The sequence below is a fragment of the Parasteatoda tepidariorum genome, chromosome 6 (assembly GCF_043381705.1).
Source record: "Parasteatoda tepidariorum isolate YZ-2023 chromosome 6, CAS_Ptep_4.0, whole genome shotgun sequence".
NCBI lineage: Eukaryota > Metazoa > Arthropoda > Arachnida > Araneae > Theridiidae > Parasteatoda > Parasteatoda tepidariorum.
In genome coordinates this window covers 47,718,980-47,738,779 of record NC_092209.1, presented here as the reverse complement: position 1 = coordinate 47,738,779, position 19,800 = coordinate 47,718,980, and the positions used below count along the sequence as shown (strand labels likewise).

The 19,800-nt window shown below is 26.3% G+C and overlaps 1 protein-coding gene across 1 annotated transcript in view; it reads left to right on the top strand.

The window, feature by feature from the left end:
* Positions 1-361: 361 nt before the first annotated feature.
* LOC107436315 (protocadherin Fat 3) overlaps positions 362-19,800 on the top strand; it is a 204,753-nt gene continuing 185,314 nt past the window's right edge. Inside the window, exons 1-2 of the mRNA XM_016047974.3 lie at positions 362-789; positions 2,009-2,293. Coding sequence (XP_015903460.1) covers positions 2,212-2,293 — 82 coding nt within the window. The 5' untranslated portion in view covers positions 362-789; positions 2,009-2,211. The remainder of the gene's footprint in view (positions 790-2,008; positions 2,294-19,800) is intronic.

The window sequence follows — 19,800 nt, the reverse complement described above, 5'->3', positions numbered from 1 at the left end:
GACCATAGAATGCATTTAAATCCAAATTCAAAGCTTAAAAACTAAATAAGCATTTAAAATTCTTAGAATACAGACACTAAGATAACATAATAACAATTATTGAATAATCCATCTTTACATTTTTTTTTTGTTATTGTTAAAAAAAAAACTGAAATCGTTTGGTTAAAACGAGTCAAATTAATCAACAAACTAAAATTTTTTTATTTATATTGTTTGAAAGAAAAAAATATACATTTAAATAAAATACAAGTTTGGATCAAGAGGGAAATGAAAACATTATTAAAATTAAAATTCCGATCTCTTCCCCTATTCGCAAAGCCAAAAATTGAAAGTATCGCCATCTAGTGAGAAAATATTCAACATTTTTCAACTGTTCATATTTGCTTGAAATTTCTGACAGAGGAATATTTCATTGAGAAAGAGAGAGCGCGCATGAAAGAGATCGGAACAGCGAGAAGGAAAGATAGAAAGAAGAAAAGGGAGAACATAGTATTCCTTGAAAAAAAGTAGGACACATGCTGCGGCGTGAGAGCTGGCTTAAGAAAACTGTTTCAGTTGGTCGCTAGAAGTTAGTCAGTGAAAGGCGTGCGATGAAAACTCGGCGTGTATCGTTTGCTTTAACTTTGATTCGGTGGTGAAAACGGGGGTTTTTCGGTCCCCTCGTTGATTTCTCTCGAGTGGGTGTGTGATCTCTGACTCATAATGCGCTTTTATGTGAAGAACATCTGGATGCAAGTGCGGTGAGGATATCGTTTGCACAATTTAATTCAGGCAAGCGATATTTTTAATGTAATCATTCAAATTTTCTATGTTTCCCATTTTCTGATTGATGTGTTTTCTTTTCGTTGCCTTATTTTTTTTAAGCTGAATTGTTTTAATATGTTTTGAAAAAAAGTATCAAAGGAAAAATTATTTTTATGGTAGCAAAAAGAGTACTTCTACTGCCAAAGTTTTTTACGCATTATATTTGTTCTTATGATAATAGGTATAGTGCTATCACAACTTAATGCGGGCAAGCGATTTTTTTTTACTGTAATCATTAAGTTTTTAATAATCTTCTTTTTTTTATTAATATACTTACGTTTCGTTATTTGATATAAAATTGATTTGATTTATTTTGAGGAAATAAAGTATTAGTTATATCATTAGTACTTTAAATATTTATTATGTATGATATTATTACTCTCCAATTAATAGTTATATAAATCATAAATATTTTAATGTATGATACGATGTGATTTCAATATATTTAAAAAAATAAGTTGATTTTCAAATGAATAAAATATCAGTTTTTTTTCCTTTTAAACGGGAACTTCATTAAAATAGTTGTGATGTTTTTTTATTTTCCATCTTTCTAAATAATGTCCCTATTTTCACTTCAATACTTTCAATATTCATTCTGTATATTCTGCATTTTATGTTTACATTTGTTTAGGAACATCAAATTTGTAAAAATAGTCCTTTCGAGAATATAATATTAGAGTGAGGAATTTTCTAATTGAATTATTTATACGTTTTTTAAATTGATTATAATAATAAATAATTATAATAATTCTTTTAATAAATAAATAATTATAATAATATTTTTTTGAATGTTTATTTGGCATAGAAAATCAATAATATTTTATATTTTGCTTCATAAGAAAAAACTTGATATATTGTTCAGAAGCATAACAATATTATTTTATTCTTCATTAAACATATTTAGAATTTATTAATATTTTTATAGCTGTGTTAAAATACTAAACTTAAAAATAAAATAGAGAAAATGGAGATTTATGAGTCAAAATTGAAGCATAAAATCAGAACTCTATTTCAAGAAATTAGTTTGAAATCAAATAAATTACTAGAATAGTTAAAAACGTATCAAATTTTCGTTATCAAAAATAGAACAAATAGTTAGAAAAACTATTACCGTATCAAAACTGAAACCGAATAATATTTTAATAATAAAAGTTTTGTTTATATTTCAATTTTAAAAGCTAAATTATTTAAATTCCTTTTTCAGATATTGACTGTGCCTTGTTTTGAACTAATAAATTTGAAAGTGATAATACTCTTCCAAATATGCAGTGATTCAAAAGGATTCAGAAAATTGAACAGAGCTTCTCTTAGTGTTTTGTGTGTTTTGAACTTAAAGGCAGAAATTCTTCAATTGGATAACAATATAATTAAACACGAATGAGATAACACAAATAAACTATTTTGAAAATGAAGTGCCACTGTCTTCAACTAGTCTCTTTTGTTACATTTGTGACTTTAGGATACTTCTCAAATTTTGTTTCAGGACAAGGTGAGTGAATTTTTTTTTTCTTGTTTGGTGTTTTTAGTTTATTCTGTGTTGAATTATTTTGAAGACCAACATCTAAGTCCTAAGAAATTAGCAAAATAATTCAAGTCCATTTTAATGTTTTTACGGAATCAATTTAGAAAAGAAAAAAAAGATCTTAAATTCTAATTATTATCGTCTTAGATTTATCCTAAAAGAAGAAAGCTATTAAATTATTTTAAAGATCAATATTTACAAAAAAATATTCAAATGTTATTGATTTTAAACTAAAATATTTAAACTAATTATTCTAAAAATGTTTTTGTTAAAATAAATTTCGTTCTACGCTATTAATTTTTAATAACGATATTTAAAGGGATTTTATTCTAACAGTATTTTTTTAAAAACATCATTTAAAATAATTGTTTCCAAGGTTATTTATATTAGATACCAATTTTCAAAACAATTATTTTAACTCCATTCTTTTAAATATAAAATTGTTTAAAATAATTTTGCAATATTTTTTTTTGAAGATTAATATTAAAAACTCATAAATATGCATTTTCCAAGAACCAATATTTAAGGACTAGATTTTGATTAATTTAGGCTTGAGATTTGCAAAATCCAAGATTATTGAATCCAATATAATGAATATTAACTAAAAATAAATTATAAAATGTAATTTTTTAAATGTACCTGCATAAAATAAATAAACTTTATAAAATTCAGTTTTCTTAAGTTTATTCTTTTAAACAAAATCTCTGAATTTGAATCAGCAAAATCTCCGAATATTGGAACAAAATCTCAGAATATTTTAATTTTATCGACTAAACTACTTGATTGAACATCTTACAGCAGTTGAAATTTTTTTTATTTTAAATTAATTCTACTTAGCTTCTATTCGAAGCTTAATTCAATTTGTGTTTCGACAGTGAATGCGTTTTTAGATTATGAACTTATAATTTGCAAAATATTGCACTATTTTAATGAAACAAAAATTTACTTTAGGAATTCAAATTCATATTACAAGCGATTATATTCCTACGAATACATAAATAAAATTTTTAAATAGAATTTTCACTGCACAATTTAATGTATACGAGAAAGTAAAAATGAATACATTTTTTTCTAATATTAAAAATATGAAATTTTATTAAATAGTTTATAATTTTTAATATTTCATCACATGAATAATATTTTTAAGGATTTTTATAAAATTCTTAAACATGGGAATAGTTTTTTTGAAGAAATTAAATAAATTAGAGTCCTTTATAATACTTTAGAAAATTGTCAAAAGTGCCGTTTATCATTTCTTTTCAAAACAGAAATGATACATTTCCTCTTCCACCCTCTATTTGCAACCACAAAACGATGATTGATACTTAGTGGTTGTCATTTACTACCGCTGCTGCCAAAACGGCGGAACTAATTTTTTTTTTCAAATGTGTGTAGTCATTTTCTCTTGTCGCCAGCTCTTTTCATTCTTCTATTATTAATCTTTTGTTGCCGGAAGAAAATTAACATAGTTTTTATATTGATTGATAAATTATTTAATAGGATGAGTGCAAATTACAGTTTCACAATACAGTTTCATAAATACAGTTCTAATATAACAATACATTTAATAAAATCATGGAAAAGTGCCATAAAAATTGCAGTTAATTCACAAAATTAATTTTAAATTATACAAGCAAACTAAGTTAGAAAAAACAGCTTATTGTGTTTTAGACTTATAATTGATAAAAAAGGATTTTTCTTTCTATTTCAATAAATTAATATTGAAATTTATTGAAAAAAAACATTCAAATATAAATAAATAAATAATTTCACTTCGTAGTAAATATTTAAAACAGTAGTAAATTTTTCGTAATATTTTTTCATTCTTAACAAGAAAAATAATTAAGAAACACTAGAAAAAACATAAGGCTAATTAAAGTCCTTTAAATTTTCTAATTCGTTTAAAAAATATTTGATTTGTAGTAAATTGTTTAGAATAACTATATTTGAAAACAAACAACAATTTGTTTCATTTATTCAAATTTTTGAAGATGAAGAAACATTAGATAAACAGAACAAATATGAAGTTACATAATTAAAACAATCTACTTGAATTAATAATCTATTATTTTAATTGTTGCCTTTAATGTTACATTATATTTGTATAATTTTGCAATTAAGTAGAATTATTGTTACAATTTTATCGACTCCTTGTCTCAAATATTACCTATGCGGTGCTGTTACGGTATGATAATTTAATGATCAAAAACACTAATTAATTATTCAAATATTTGATAAAAAAGTAGTTATAACCATTTAAAAATGCATGAAAGAAAGAAATGGTGATTAAAATACCAATCGGATATTCATAATTATTAGCCGAAGGTTTTGAGATGCTTCGTTATAATATGTTCCTGTTTCGAGATATTTTGTAATTAAAATTTAAAACTTATCTCTTGCAATTTTATTTGAAGAATGTTTATAGTTTCAATATTATTTTAAATTTAAAAATATGTAAAATGCTTATTAGTTTTAGTTTATTAAGTATTTAAAATTAGAAAAAAATAACATTCAAAATAGTTTAAAACGCTTGACTTAAAAAATGTGTTAAGCGATTCCATGTCTTGACCAAACTAGAAATCGTAATTTTTATTTATTCATTTTGTTCTATATATAAATAAAATTATTTTTATGTATTCATATTTGGTAGTATGATATTTTAGGCATAGATGCGTATTTATGAAATAGGTTTTTGATAAATTCATTAATTTATTTCGTAAGTAATGTGAGGGACGAATTCGTGGAAAATTGACTTCCTTTCGTCTCTCTTTTTCGTTCTGAAGTCAAAAAAGAATCTTTTTTATAATACTAATTATTTGTAAAAGTCACTAATTATTTATTTCTGATATAATATTTATTTAAAAAAATAGAAATGCAAAACAAATTCCGGCAAATGTTTATAACTAGGTAAAAAAATATTTTAAAAAATTCTCACAATTTTATTAATATATAAGTTAATGGTTATTATTAATTAATTAATTCGCAGCATTTATTTAATATAATATTATCTGATGGTAAATTCGTTAAATAAATATCTAAACAAACTAAGACATAATTTTTCTTGACAAAACGAAAAACTGACATCGTGAATAACTACCTTTTTAGAGTTCATAAAAATTAAGGAAAAAAAAACGTTTTTAATTATATTTATTATTGCTAAAATTATTTAAAAATAAAAACAAAAAAATGCTTTAAAGATAATTCAGACAAGACGAACCTAATGGACCTTATGATGAATTCTTAAAATAGTCACAATAAAGGGAAACTGTAGGCAAATAATTATTATTATTATTTACTTTAAACAAATGTTAACGTTTTTTCTTCTTTAATGGCTTAAAATGTTGTTAGTTACAAAAAACAAATACACCTCAAACGTTTTAATTTTATCAGCATTTTCGAAATAATAACTTATTATATTTAAAAAAAATAGTTTCAAATTAAAAAATATTATTTTATGCTAAAATTTGATTACACCGAAGAATCGATCAATTTATGTTTATTTATATCGACTGCAGCTTATGAAATCTCGAGAATTTCAGTCCTTGATCCTTAAGTCCCTTCTCAGTCGAAGTAAGATTGTTTCAAAAACTGATAGCGCAGTTGTAATTTACGCCCCCATACAAGGGTCTTTATCATCCTTCAAGCTAAGAGTGAAGGACCCTGCAAGTATGTGATGATCCAACTGCTATAAGTTTTATCAACACTGTTGGGGTCGCAGCGAACAGTTAATTCCAAATGTCAGCTAAGACACTTTTGACTGATGGTCACATCCACCCCCTAATTCTCTCACCAAAATCCTCTCAGGGATATCTTTAGGGTATATCCTACTGCCTCCAGAATCGTTGACGATTTTCAAGCTTGCATGGATCGATGAAAATATTGGGAAATTTAGCATGAGGGATAATATAAATGAGGGAGCAATGGGGGTGGAACAAAAGGTAATTATCGATTTCTGGGATTGAATTTATTATTTTTCCTTTTTGTTTCTTCTTTAAGTGAGAGTTGCAATGGTGGGAAGAGGGAGTGTGTGAGAACCTAAAGCGATAAAAGATTGTTTATATGGGATCAAAAAAATAATTAGAGGGGAGTTCAAAGAAAAACACAGATGAGTCAATCATAGTTAAATATTGCTTTTTCTGATTAGTTTAAATACAAAAACTTTTCAAATATATCGACAGTAAATATCAGTCAATATTAGAAAATCATTTCTCGTTCAGATTATTGTATTTATAAAGAAAAAAATTTGTGTTAAATATATCGACATTTAATATGGATGAGTTAATCTTAGTAAAATATTGTTCGAACAGATTATTGTAATTATGAAAAAAAATTTGTTAATTTTAGAGACACTTAATAACGAAGATTTAATATCAACACTTTATTGCTTGTTTAGATTAGGGTAATTTTTTTAATTTTTGTGAAATCATCTAATCTTAATTTTTATTTTTGTGTTAAAAATCTTAATTTTTGTGCTAAAAGTATCAAAAAATAACATCTAGACGCCAGTAAAAGAAAACTGCTAATATTTTGTCTTAATGATATCGATATTTAATGAGTTTCAGATTATTGTGATTCTTAATGTAATAGCGTCAGAGAAATTGTAAACAAATATAGATTTTCGATTTTATTTAGTATAAACAACAAGCAATTTTTTTACGCTTGCATAATAAGTTTTATTGAACAAAAAGTAAATTAATTAAAAATATCACCATTTATTCTTTTTTAATAGAGGAGAATAATTAATTGCTCTTTTTACTATAAAAAATTGATTATGGAAATAAAAAGCAAATCAGCTATCTAATTACCTAAAGAACAGCTAATAGGACCAGGCTCACAAAAAAATAAATTTGAATAGAGCAGTTTAAGGAATCCAAAATCAAAACACCTAAAAGCATATTAATCTGTGCTTGGAGTTTTAAAAATTATTTTTTTTAATTCTTTTAAAATTTTTAATCAATTTTGTTCAAGTCAATGAATATATTAAAGTTAATTGAACTAGCAAATTTAACACACAAATAATATCATTTTGATACGATTGTTTTTGTAATTACACTTTTATATTTTAAGTTGCATTTAAGCATAATTCGAAATAGCAGTCCCCTAAATTGATTATGATTTAAAATGAAAAAAAAAATTTTTTCGTTAATAATATGCATTAGAATATATTATTAAAAATATCTTTTATTCAGTTGGATGTATTATTTACTTTATATAACTTCGCTTTATACTGTGTTATTGCTTAAACACAAAACGGTATTTAGTTTTATTCGCTATGTAATCACGATTATTGTTTTTTTCATTGCTGTTGCAAAATATTTTTATATAATTTAACAAATTTGTGCAAACGTTACTTAGAATGAAAAAAACCTCGTTAACCATTGTCAGCGGGTTCATTTTCTATTGCTCATGTCTGAAGATTTTAAAGCAAAGAGTCTTTCAGTGAACTTACACAGTTCCTTTCTAAATTAAAGTTATGTTTAAATTTTCATGTCAAACTAGGTCGACTCTCATATTCAAATTTTTAATTAAGATGAATCTACATGAAACATATTAACAATGAATGTAAAATGTGAATTTTAAATTTAAAAAAAATTCTTGGATGTATTTAAAACTGAGCATTTAGTTCTAGGGATTAAAGAAATGTCTCATTTATTCAAACAAACAATAACGACTCCTTATCATCTAATCATTACTCTTATACCAAACCATCACAGACATGGTGTTAAGATTTTGAACACGAGATTTTGTGGAGAAATATATCCCCATTACTATTTAATTCTGGATATAGGATTTACTTTAGGATTAAATGGGTTTTATATCAGAGACAATGAGGATATCTTGCACAGGAATTATGTTAATAAGAAAATGCAATTATGCATTTGAAATTAGCGTTTTATTGTTCAGCTTGATTTATTTTACGATAATCACGTGCTTGTTCTTTACATAAATGAAAGTTTTTCTCATTTCCGAGGTTATTAAAAACTAACTACGAACCGCTTTTTCACAGTAAAAACCTGTCGTTAATGCCCAAAAGGTGAATGACGGAAAAATTAAGCAGATTTTGTGGTAAAAGTGAATTAAAGAAATATTAATTTCAAAAGGAAACAGGAAACGTGAAACTTGCCTTTCGGGTGTTTTTTACTTCGTTCACGCGTATTTTATCTGAAATTGGAGCACACTTACCAACACACCGCAATGGATGTGTTCTAATATATCCAAATATATAATTAATTCTTGGAAAATGAAAATGAAAGATGATGCAAAAGAAAGGATATTTTGAAAACTTAGGCTTTGTTTTGAGGATTTCTAGATTTATTTTAATTATGTGAAAAAGCTTCTGACATAATTTATTCGAAATGCGCTAAACAACCGGTTTAATAGAATCTTCTTCATTGAAAAAGATTTTCGAGAATTTCGTTTTTCATTTGAAGGAAAATGAACGCTAGTTTTAAATTCTTAGGTTTTTTGCTATCAGTTATTTACGAGTTATTTTATCAGTTATTATTATTTTTTAATCATATATTTATAGGTATTTTCACTATCCTTTATTTTAATCGCTTAACGAGAAAAGAAATATTCCAAATCCATAAAATATTTAATATTTTGAGAGGGATTCGAAAAACCCTTTAGATAGCATGTCGTCTTTTTATTTTGAAAAAGTGTGCAGAAATCACTTACAAATCTTTTATAATTCATTTTGACAAACATTAAAATAAAATAAAAAACACATTTTTAATTACTGCGAGAACTTAAAATATTAACTTAAATATTTGAATTTATCGTTATGTTGTGCTCAAAAATATCTCTTATTAATTTATCTGTGGCATCATGGTATCATTGCTTAAAACATTTTAAAAAATCTCTAAAATTAAGATTTCATATTTTTTTTTTGTTATTTTTCAAAAAAATAAATAAAATTTTAAAAAATGCATTTGAATTAAAATCTAAAACAATTTTAGAAAAGTTTTGCCGATTCTCCGTGTAGTTATCTTTAATAAAATTTCAGATAAATCTTTACAAAGGTAAAAAAAAATGAAAATATTAAAAAAAATATCTTAAAAAAGAATTTTTAAAAATTAAGTATCAATTAAAGCTCAATATGGGAGGAAAGAAAACTAAATCTCCCCTCGTATTTTTTATTCGAAAGATAACTGATTGCATTAGTTATTAATCAATAAATAGCTCGTGAATCTTAAGATTTTTGTGCTCATACTTACCTGAAACAAACGTAAACTTACGGAAAAAAGCGGAAATTAATCATGTTCAGTTAATGTGAGAATTAGGGCACTAGCCTGAAAACTTGTTAACTATAACAAATGTTATCTTCTTGATTTAATCAGAATTTATTTCAATGAATGCTTAAGCACTAATTATAACTATTAGTACTTTAAAAATAGTTGATCAATTACTTAAAAAAATACTGCTAAGGAAAATAAAATTATTTCGAAGCAGCGCTGCCTAATGACCCATGATATCATCAAATAAACTTAAATAAAGTCTTAATAAACTATTTTGACTCTTAGTCATGAGTCGTGGATTTTTAACTATATGTAAATATTTGTAAAAGATATTTTTTGTTTTGAATTTTACAATGAATAATTTTCTTAATGACGTCATTTGACGACGGTTATGACATCATCAATGAAGGATGAACAAAAAATATGAACAATTCCGATGACTGGTAATGACTATACCTGTTTTAAGAAAAAAAGTTATTTTTTGATTTAGAAGAAAGCTTTTTATTTTGAAGAATATTTTTGTGTAATATTTTTTATGTTATGGAAACTAACACATTTGGGTAGCTCATTTCTTATTTTCATTAATTGTCATTTACTAAGCTCCACACGAGAAGTTAACCTATATCTTAAGAATTATGAAATGAACAAATCTGTTAATGTAAAAAATATATTCAGGATGATTATTTACTCCTGATTGATAAAAATGTATTTTTTTTAAAAGGGATAAATTAAAACTCATGATAAGATAATAAGAACGGTGGATTTTTTATATTTTTGAATGTGTTTTTTTTTTTTTTCGTTTAAGTTTGATTAACCCCAAGTGAAGAAATAAATTATTTAGAAATTTTTCAGCTCAATTCAAGAGCAAAATGAGATACATTTTAATAAAAAGATAAATTTTATTTTGAGAATGAATATTTTTTACTTCTAATGAATTTTAAGGACAAATATTTAGATATTAAAATATACCAGAATATTTTCATGCTGTTTTAGAAATTTTATTTTAGTGAAAGTAAATCGCACTCTTCAGAAATGTAGAACAATAAGAGTGAAACTCTAATAATATCAATAATATTAACACAGGCATAATGCTAATAGGTCAATTTGAAAATAAAACATAATTTTGAAAGGACAACAAAAAAGAAAAAAATTTAAAATAAGGAATAAACATTACTCTAACTTAGATTAATAGAATTTCTGCAAAATATACGTTTAAACATTAAAAAAAAACACTTACTGTCTTAAAAGAATTTAAACCAGAAATAAATTTAAAAAAACCATTGTTTTCTTAATTATTAATTTTTTTAAAGTATTAGTATAGAAAAGTAAAAAATGTAAAAAAAATTTTTTTTTTTAGAATTTTAATATTAATACGAAGTATCATATTTGATTTTGAAGAATGATTATTTTAAAACAATAAAATTATGAAGAATGCGACAAAGACTGGTAAATATTCCATTTATCTTCAAGTAGTTTTTTTTAAAAATAAACGAAAAAAAACCCTTTTTATTTCAAATGAAACTGCAATAAATAAAAAAATTTTTCATGTACTTTTTTTGTAACTAGTCAATAAATATGAAACAATGAACTTTTATCCAATTTGACCGTTTTCGATTTTATATTTTACATAAGAAGCGTGAGAAAGTGATTTACCCACATATTCTTTATTACTTGAGGAAACCAATCAATAAAAAAAGATTCAAATAAGCTGTATTCGATTTGATAAGAGAACTTAGTAAACATTTATCTAAGTAAGCAGTAATCTATTCAGCACGAAATAGTTAGTGACAGGGAGAATGTCTGATTTAACTGTCTGATTTCATGAGTTTTTGTATGCAACCAACTAATAAAAAAATATTTAAATAAGGAGTATTTTATGTGCCCCAAATGATACTAAAAAAAATTATGTATAAATAAATACAATTTTTATGAGTTTTTTTAAGGAAAAATCAATAAAAAAGAGAAAAGATCAATTAAAAAAAGAATTCAAATAAGTCGTCTTATATTTTGTCGCAAAAATGACACTGAGAAAATGATACATACATCAATAAATGTTTCATGAACTTTTTAATATAAAAAAAAAACAATAAAAAGGCACTGCAAAAATTTTTCAAATAAGCAGCATTCTATTTACCACAAAACAGTCGCAGTAAGTTAATTTATTCCATTGCCAGTGGCAACTAATTATATCCAAAACCGCTTTTTCAATATAAACGACGACAGCTCTTTAAAACTCGCTTCCGATTCAACCCACTCAGCACACCTCACTGTTAAGGCTGGTTCGAACCCAAAGCTGACCCACTTTTTTTTCCCTTTCGCGTGTGGTCCATAGCGAGGTAACGAGACTTGTTATGGAATTATAAAGAGAAAAACACCTCCGGGAATTTTACACTTTTAGAATTTGACCTTTTTTTCAACATTTTAATACCGACTCATCGGCACTGTTTATGAAGATTTCTTGAAGGATACCTATAGTGTGTTGATGATATTGTAGAATGTCGTGTGAATGTCTTCCGGAGGTCTGTGTTTAAGGTGGATTGTTTGCAATGCCCTCAAGGGACAAGAAAAGAAAGTTATTGATTGAAAATCGGATAATTAAAACCAATTCAAGGAGTTTTAGTTTCACTTTCCGCATTCCAGAATAGATTTCACTCAGGCGAAACAAATGCTAATATTTTCCTTTAAAAAAATTACGATTAAGATTATTTAATAGGACAAATTAATGATTGACATATATTTCTGATATTGTTGTTTAATTTGTTGTACTTATTGCGCATTAAATGAATGAGTTTTATTGTTATGCTGTTTTTTTTTTAAATGTCGGTAACAAAGTTTTAACTTCACGGAGGAATAAATTTAAGAACACATGATTTGTTTTTGAGTTAAAAAACTTAATACAGTTTTATATATCTTTAAGTTTAAATGCAGAACATAATCTAATAAAACAATTAATATATATTATCATAAATTCTATCTATCAATCTAAAATTTTTTTTCACTGAAATATACAGTAAATAAAAGAATATAGATATACTTGCATGTACTTTATACTTTCTTAGGAATTGTACAATCTTGTTTCGAAAAGAGTTCTTTTGAATTAAATTTATTTAGTTATGGACAAAAACTATCTGAATTCATTTTTTTACTGTAGAACTTGCTTTTTTATTTTTCAGTTAAAAAATTAATTATTACGTAATTTTCGTTAAAAATTTTGCTTTTACTATTATATAGCGTGATCAATACATATTTCATAATATTGTAGTTAATTTAATACATAATTTGATAAGAACTGACGGAACTCGAAATAATCAGTGTCTATTTTTATAAAAATGTACATAAACATTCTACATTGTTTAAACTTTAATGCGTATTTTTAACTTTTTGTCTTGCTTTTAACTATTTATGCGTGAAACAATATAAAATAAATATTATGACCAATAACCATTCAGTTTATTTTTGACAATATAAAAATTTTTTAAATTTAAATTCTGAGTATTACATTCAAAGATAAGTATTCTATAAATAAGAGAATAGTATGACACGATTTCGTTTCTTCAATCGATAATAACATAAGATTTCCTTTACAAATCGCAATCTGACAATTTGTAATTCATTGAATAGAATATGATCATGATAATCATGCGAAAATTTGCATAGATCCATCCGTATTCTTAACCTTATTCTTTAAATACCTTCAGGCTCAAGTTCAAAGTGCAATGATGAGGTTACTCGTACTCAGACTGGTATATCGGACTTACGTGATTATATTTTCGAGTATTTTCTTATCTTTAATTTAGATTTATTATTATATTTTTAAAACTGCGTCTGCTGAGCCTTAATTGACATACGTATTAATTTATAACTGTTTAATAGGACTCTATCTGATGATATGAAATAAATTGATATTACTTTAATGAGTATTATAGATTTATAAACGTTTTTTTCCCGTTAGCGTTTATTAGCTTGCATGTTTTAGAACTTTATTTAATAATTTTAAAATTTTAATAAATATTTATAAAACCTTAGATTAATGAATGAATAAATTATTAAGTACGCTATTTAAAGTAACTTTGAGTGATCTACACTTTAGTTAAGATTCTCAAGAAATTAAATTAAAAAAAAAAGAAATAAATTGAATTCATTATTAAATGGCATAAAAACTATTTGGTTAACAATTTATATAAGCAAATGACAAATTCAATGATTATTTATGAATTTGTGTTAGAGTTTTAATCTGATATCAATTGAATCTAAGTTAAATTAACATAAATAATATTTATGTAATAAAATCTGAATTTTTTAATTATTTTTCGAATGGTGAAGCAGAAAATTATGTCTTAATAATAACATTATTTATATAAATGATTGTTATCAATAAAATTTAAATCCTTTACCTTATATCAATAGATCAAATATTTTTTGGTCTTATACAAATATAATAATATTTTCGGTTTATGTTTTTATGTCAAGCTTAGCTTTTCAAATATTAGATAAATTACATATATTTATTAACACTTTTTTCAGAAGTTTTAAATAAACAGTAATACGATTTCTGCTTTTACAAATATGTTATTCTTTAGATTCCATTTCAATTATTTGACTTCTGTCCCTTGAGAACTTTAAGCAATTTTCTTTGCTTTCATCGGAGGAGTAAAAAAGTTTTTCCTTTCACATCAGAAACTTAGTTTACATTCTCCAACAGACGAAGGAAAAAAAAATTACGCTCTTTTTGGCAAAGTTTCATCGCTTAGCAGCTTTTTTTAATGCTCAATACTCAGAGTGTAACGCCTTATAGTTTTAAATGTAATTCAAGCTAGAGAAATTACCTTCTTCAGAAGCAGGGAGAATCTCCAAATTTTAAATCATGATATCCAGAATGTATTTTAAACAAGCAATAGAATGTCTTGCGATGATATACTGAATTTGTAATTTAAATACCGCTTTTTTTACACAACTTAGCCCAAATATATAAGCACAAATATGTTTGATGTTAACCCTTTTGTTACTATGTCTAATCTCTGTAATGAAATTCTGTTACACATCTAATCTATAATCTTCGTAATCAACTACGTTTAACATATTCTCTGTTCAAAAATTGTCAGTGTTCCCTAACGCTGCACAAATGTGTCCGAGTTAGGTGTTTTTGGACTATTAAACAATTAAAACTGCTTTGAAACTAATAAAAAACCATTTTTCGTTTATATTTTTATGTATTTTCGTAGAATAGACTTATGAGGATTTAGTTTTAAAAATTTAAGTAAATTGCTTTAAATGAAATGTATATAGTATTACTTGCATTAATGCACGGCTCATTAATCCACAAAAAAATTGTACTCTTGAAATTGTTACTCTGTAAGCAAATTTTTTCGCACTCACTGTAACGAAATCAATTTTCATCCGATTAAAATAAAATAAAAATATTTTTACTGATTGAATGATAAAATCTTAATTAAGAGGAAATATAATTTTTGAAAATTTGAGTAATTTGTAAAAAAAATTGTCTTGAAAAATATCCTTTGAAATAATTTCCATAACATATTTAAAAGTATTGGTCTTGCGAACTGAAGAATATCATTATAGTATGCAATGTACTACATGTACTACAGTGGTTTCTGGCTCAAGTCCAGTTTTTTAGAACTAAACTTAATATATTGAATTATTTTTTTTTTCTGTTTTGTAATCCTAAGAGTAAGTGGTGAACTTTATCATGATCAAATTATAAATAAAACCTTATTTCAAAACTCTGTAGAATTCAAATTTCAGACAAAAATTTTCTTCTTTATTTTTTTAAAATTAAAGTTACAACTAAAACTCTATAGCATGTTTAAATTATTTCTTCAATGAACCATTTAAAAAATATTTCCTGAAAGCGTAAAAATATGAAATTTAAGTCGCTGGAAAAATCTGTTACATCTTAACGAAAATCTTTTTCATAAAACGCTTCTTCGAATAATAAATTTAAACCATATATCGATATTTCTACGTAATATGAGTGTACATTTTTCAAATAACGTAAGAAAATGAAGAAAATAGCACACATCTTGGTAAATTACTCTTTGGAAAGATGCCAAAGCAAAGGTGAATGTCACGCCAGCTTTTTCCCTGTATCTCTCGGGGGGAAATAAGGGGGTTAAATGAAAGCGAGATGTGGGGGTGGGGAGAGAGATTAGGGAGGACTTGATATGATAAACCTCTTACCGAAAAATATCTGAAACTATAAGCCACATCGTTCTAAAACCAAACATGCCATGAGTAATTTGAAACTATAAAGTGACATTTTTAACAGTTATTTGTTTGTGAGTATTTTGGAGATTTATTTAAATAGCTATAAGCTAATGAAAATGTAGTTAATATTTAGTTGGACTTAAGGATAATTCTTTGAAACTATAAATCAATTTGAGAAAAATCAGCAAAAATCAATCAATATGTATTATACACATAAATCAAATAGCTAGAATAAATTGATATATTCTGAAAAATGTGTTCTTGTTTTCTGCATAGAGTTAATTTTAAAATTCTAAATAATAATTCATAATTGTTATTCATAGTTGAGAAATAGCTTGTATGTTTCAAATTTTTATTTTAAATTTTAATTGGTTTTATTCAAAAATTTAAACTATTTAATCTTAATTTGTGATACTATGCTATAAAAGCAAAATTTTTTCATCAAAGTCTTTAATCACTTTTTACTATTCAGATAGTAAAACGTCTATAGTGTGAGGAGTTGAAATATTTTTAGTGCAAAATATCAAATTTAAATGCAAAGTATTATAATTTTAATTTTATAATCCATGTGTGTATTGCTTATACTATTTTTTACACCAAGATGATTTTTAGTACTGCAATGTATTCTCTTAAGAAAACGTTTGAAAAATGTATTGATTTTAACAAACATTGTATGTTTTGTTCTAGTTTCTTGAAAAAAAATCAAGATTAGTTAAGAATATAAGCTATGTAAATTTTAGTACAATTTGTTTTCGTTCTGATAAAAATTATCTTTTACAATTGTTTACTTATTAAAAATACAAGTAAATCTCTTGAACGTCTTAAAGGTGTACAATTAACCCTAGAAAATTTCTTTTCCCTCAAAACAATAAATTTTTCAGGAAAATATGAACAAAATAGCACGGAATGGAATTTAATGAAATGGAAAACAAGAAAAACAATAGAATATAAATATTTGTTTTAATTTTAATTTCGAGAAATTGCATTATTTGTGGTCGTTTTTCCTTATTTTGAGTTATTTTAGGTCAAATTAAGTGAAGAATATTATATTTAGCATTTTAATAATTTATGGTTCTGAAATACAGCATGAAACACTGGTTTTTTCTGGGTTAAAGGTAATATCTTCCAAACTCGGCTTACTTTCAAACAATAATGTTCCAAATCAGCACTTACTTGCAGTTATTTAGATCTAAGCGAAACAGTTATTCACTTTTTCCAAACTACTTTTTTGGACTTCACATTTTAGTGCAAATATACAATAATTCCGATCATCCAACTGATTTTTTAGTAACTATTTTATTTTACAACGTCGTTGAACAGTCGACAAAATTTTTTGGGTTTACATGTTCAACTCCGTAGCCTTGTAATTTTGAAACAGAAATGCAGAAGATAAGGGAACTCCTGGATCAAGTATTGGGAGAAATTTGCTTTCGCGGAGGACTTTTTGATGGAACTAACCCGCATTCGCGTTACGTGAAAAGAAAAGCCACAAAAATCTTCCACAGTTAGCCTGACGGAAAAGGGACTAACTCATGATCTGTCAATCACTGATGATACTTTTCGTCATCACTGTGGCCGGTACTAGCCTGATGCGAGATTCGTATCAACCTGCCATCCCTGGGAATCGAAATCGGTTCACCTCATTGGAAGTCGAACGTTCTGTCCCCTGAGCCACCACGTCTCTTTAGTAGCTATTATTTTAAAACCGTCGTTGAAAAGTAGACCCTATTTTATGGGTTTACGACTACTAATGTTCAACTCCGTAGCCTTGTAATTTCGAACCCAATCCAGAAGACAAGGGAACACCTGGTTCAAATATTGGGAGAAATCTGTCTTCGTGAAGGACTTTATGATGGAGCTAACCCACATTTTCGTTACATGGAGAGGAAGACCACGAGAATCTCCCACGGTTACCCTGACTGCCAGGGGGCTATAACCCATGATCTGTCTAAAACTTGAGGATATTTCCTGCCAACACTGTGGTCGGTGCAAGCCGGATGCGGAATTTGTATCGACTGGGATTCGAACCCGGTTCGCCTCATTAGATGGCGAACGCTCTATCCCCTGAGCCATCGTGGCTCTTTAGTAACTATTAGAATGTATTTTTTTATAATTTAAAAATGCCAAAACATAATTTTGGTTGTAATTAGAGCGTCAGAGAAAAATATATATTAATAGGAGGCCGGTGTTCAATCTGAGTCAAACGGTTAACGAAAAATACATGTCCGTTCCTTGCCCGTTATAAAAAATGCATAATCAACATTAAAATTAAAAAAAAAATTTCTGAAAAAATGGAAAGAATTGAAATGAAAAAAAAGCATGGAATGAAAAAAAATTGAATAAAATTAAAATTTCCATGTAAGCAAATAGGGGGATTAAAGGGATAAATAAAGTTTGAACTATATAATTCCCATAAAAATCATCAATCTATCACCAAATCTGACATATACCTTGTCGATACCTTTCACGGGTGTCGAATTTCCCAATCGAGTCACTCTTCGACTGTCATAATTGGCGAAAGGTCTGTGTAACAAATAAATCCATTCTTCCTGTTTACGGAGGAGGGGAAAAACTATGTCATATTTTATATTCAAATCACGTAGTTGGCGATATTGGATTAAAAAGAAACTGTATGACATTATTATTTTTATTATTATTGGGTGGTGAAAGATAACTGAACCTTCATCATTATTACGGTCTTACCGCCTTAGGGATAGCTAGTGGAAATTTTGAAATTGTTTTAATTTTTTTTAAATGTAATATCGGATTTTTTTCGTGTTTTAAACCTTGAAAATTGTCGGATTAGCATAGAAAATTTGGAATGTTTGAAAATGTTTCAGAGATATATTATTTGATAATTGTTCATAATATTGATCCCGCTGATAATGCAATGGATTATTAAGAAATAGTAATCTTTTAAATTGCACAGTTTTATCCTTGCTAATAGAATGTAACAAGTGAAAATGCCGTTTATCTTTTAGAATTTTAAAATGTTTTTATGCCATTATCTGTTTATCAGATAACTAAATTTGATGTTTAGACATATAAAAAAATGGCATTTCTTACGTTTTTTCAAACGTTTGCTTTATTTAGAGTTGTCAATTGCTTTAAAATCTTGAAATTTTAAAATTTTGAATAGGTATATAATTAAAATTTCCTGGTATTGTTTTTTACGTGTCGCAACTAAATAAAAAACTTTAGTAAGCCCAGAACCCGAAGTTATCATTTTTAAATCTAATCAAAGCAATATTTCCCTGAACCGTGACTTAAATTTTATTAATTGCAAAAAAAAAAAATTGTCAATAAGTATTGAAATCGTCAATTAATTTGCATTATAAGATTTGTAATGTAATATAATACTGCATTCCAACTAAAAAAAAATCGGAATGGTTGGCTAAAAGTAACAATTCCTGTTCCTGCAGTTCATTTACGTCACACTAGAGCTGCACAATGGGCTATTGGCGACGATCTGGGATGCATCCCAGATGATGATCCGAAGACATGCCATCACAATTTTGATCCTCTGCAGAGGGGATGGCACCTCCGCTTCGGTAGCCTGACGACCTGCACGCGAAGTCGAGCACTTTACGGTAGAACAGTTTAACGACGACCCATACCGCACACCCTCGGATCCTGCACAGACTGATCGAAATGGTCACCCACCCGCACACTGACCGCAGCCAGTGATGCTTGACTTCGGTGATCTGCTGGGAACCGTGTCTTAACGATCAGTCCCCTACGGGACTAAAAGTAGCAATAAATCTGCTACGATAAAATGCAATATTTGCATTTTGTCTACAAGCTAAGAAAAATAAATTTAAAAATTTAAAAAAAAAATGTTTTTTTTCTTGTTATAAAGAAAAAATAAATGTTATTGCCATATACTATTGCCAGGACAGATTTTTTATAAAATAAAATATGTTCTATTTATAGAATTAAATTCCTTTGAAACACACAAGCAAACATTTTTTTCTTAATCTCCAAGTATTTTACTTTTTTTTCATTTCTTAG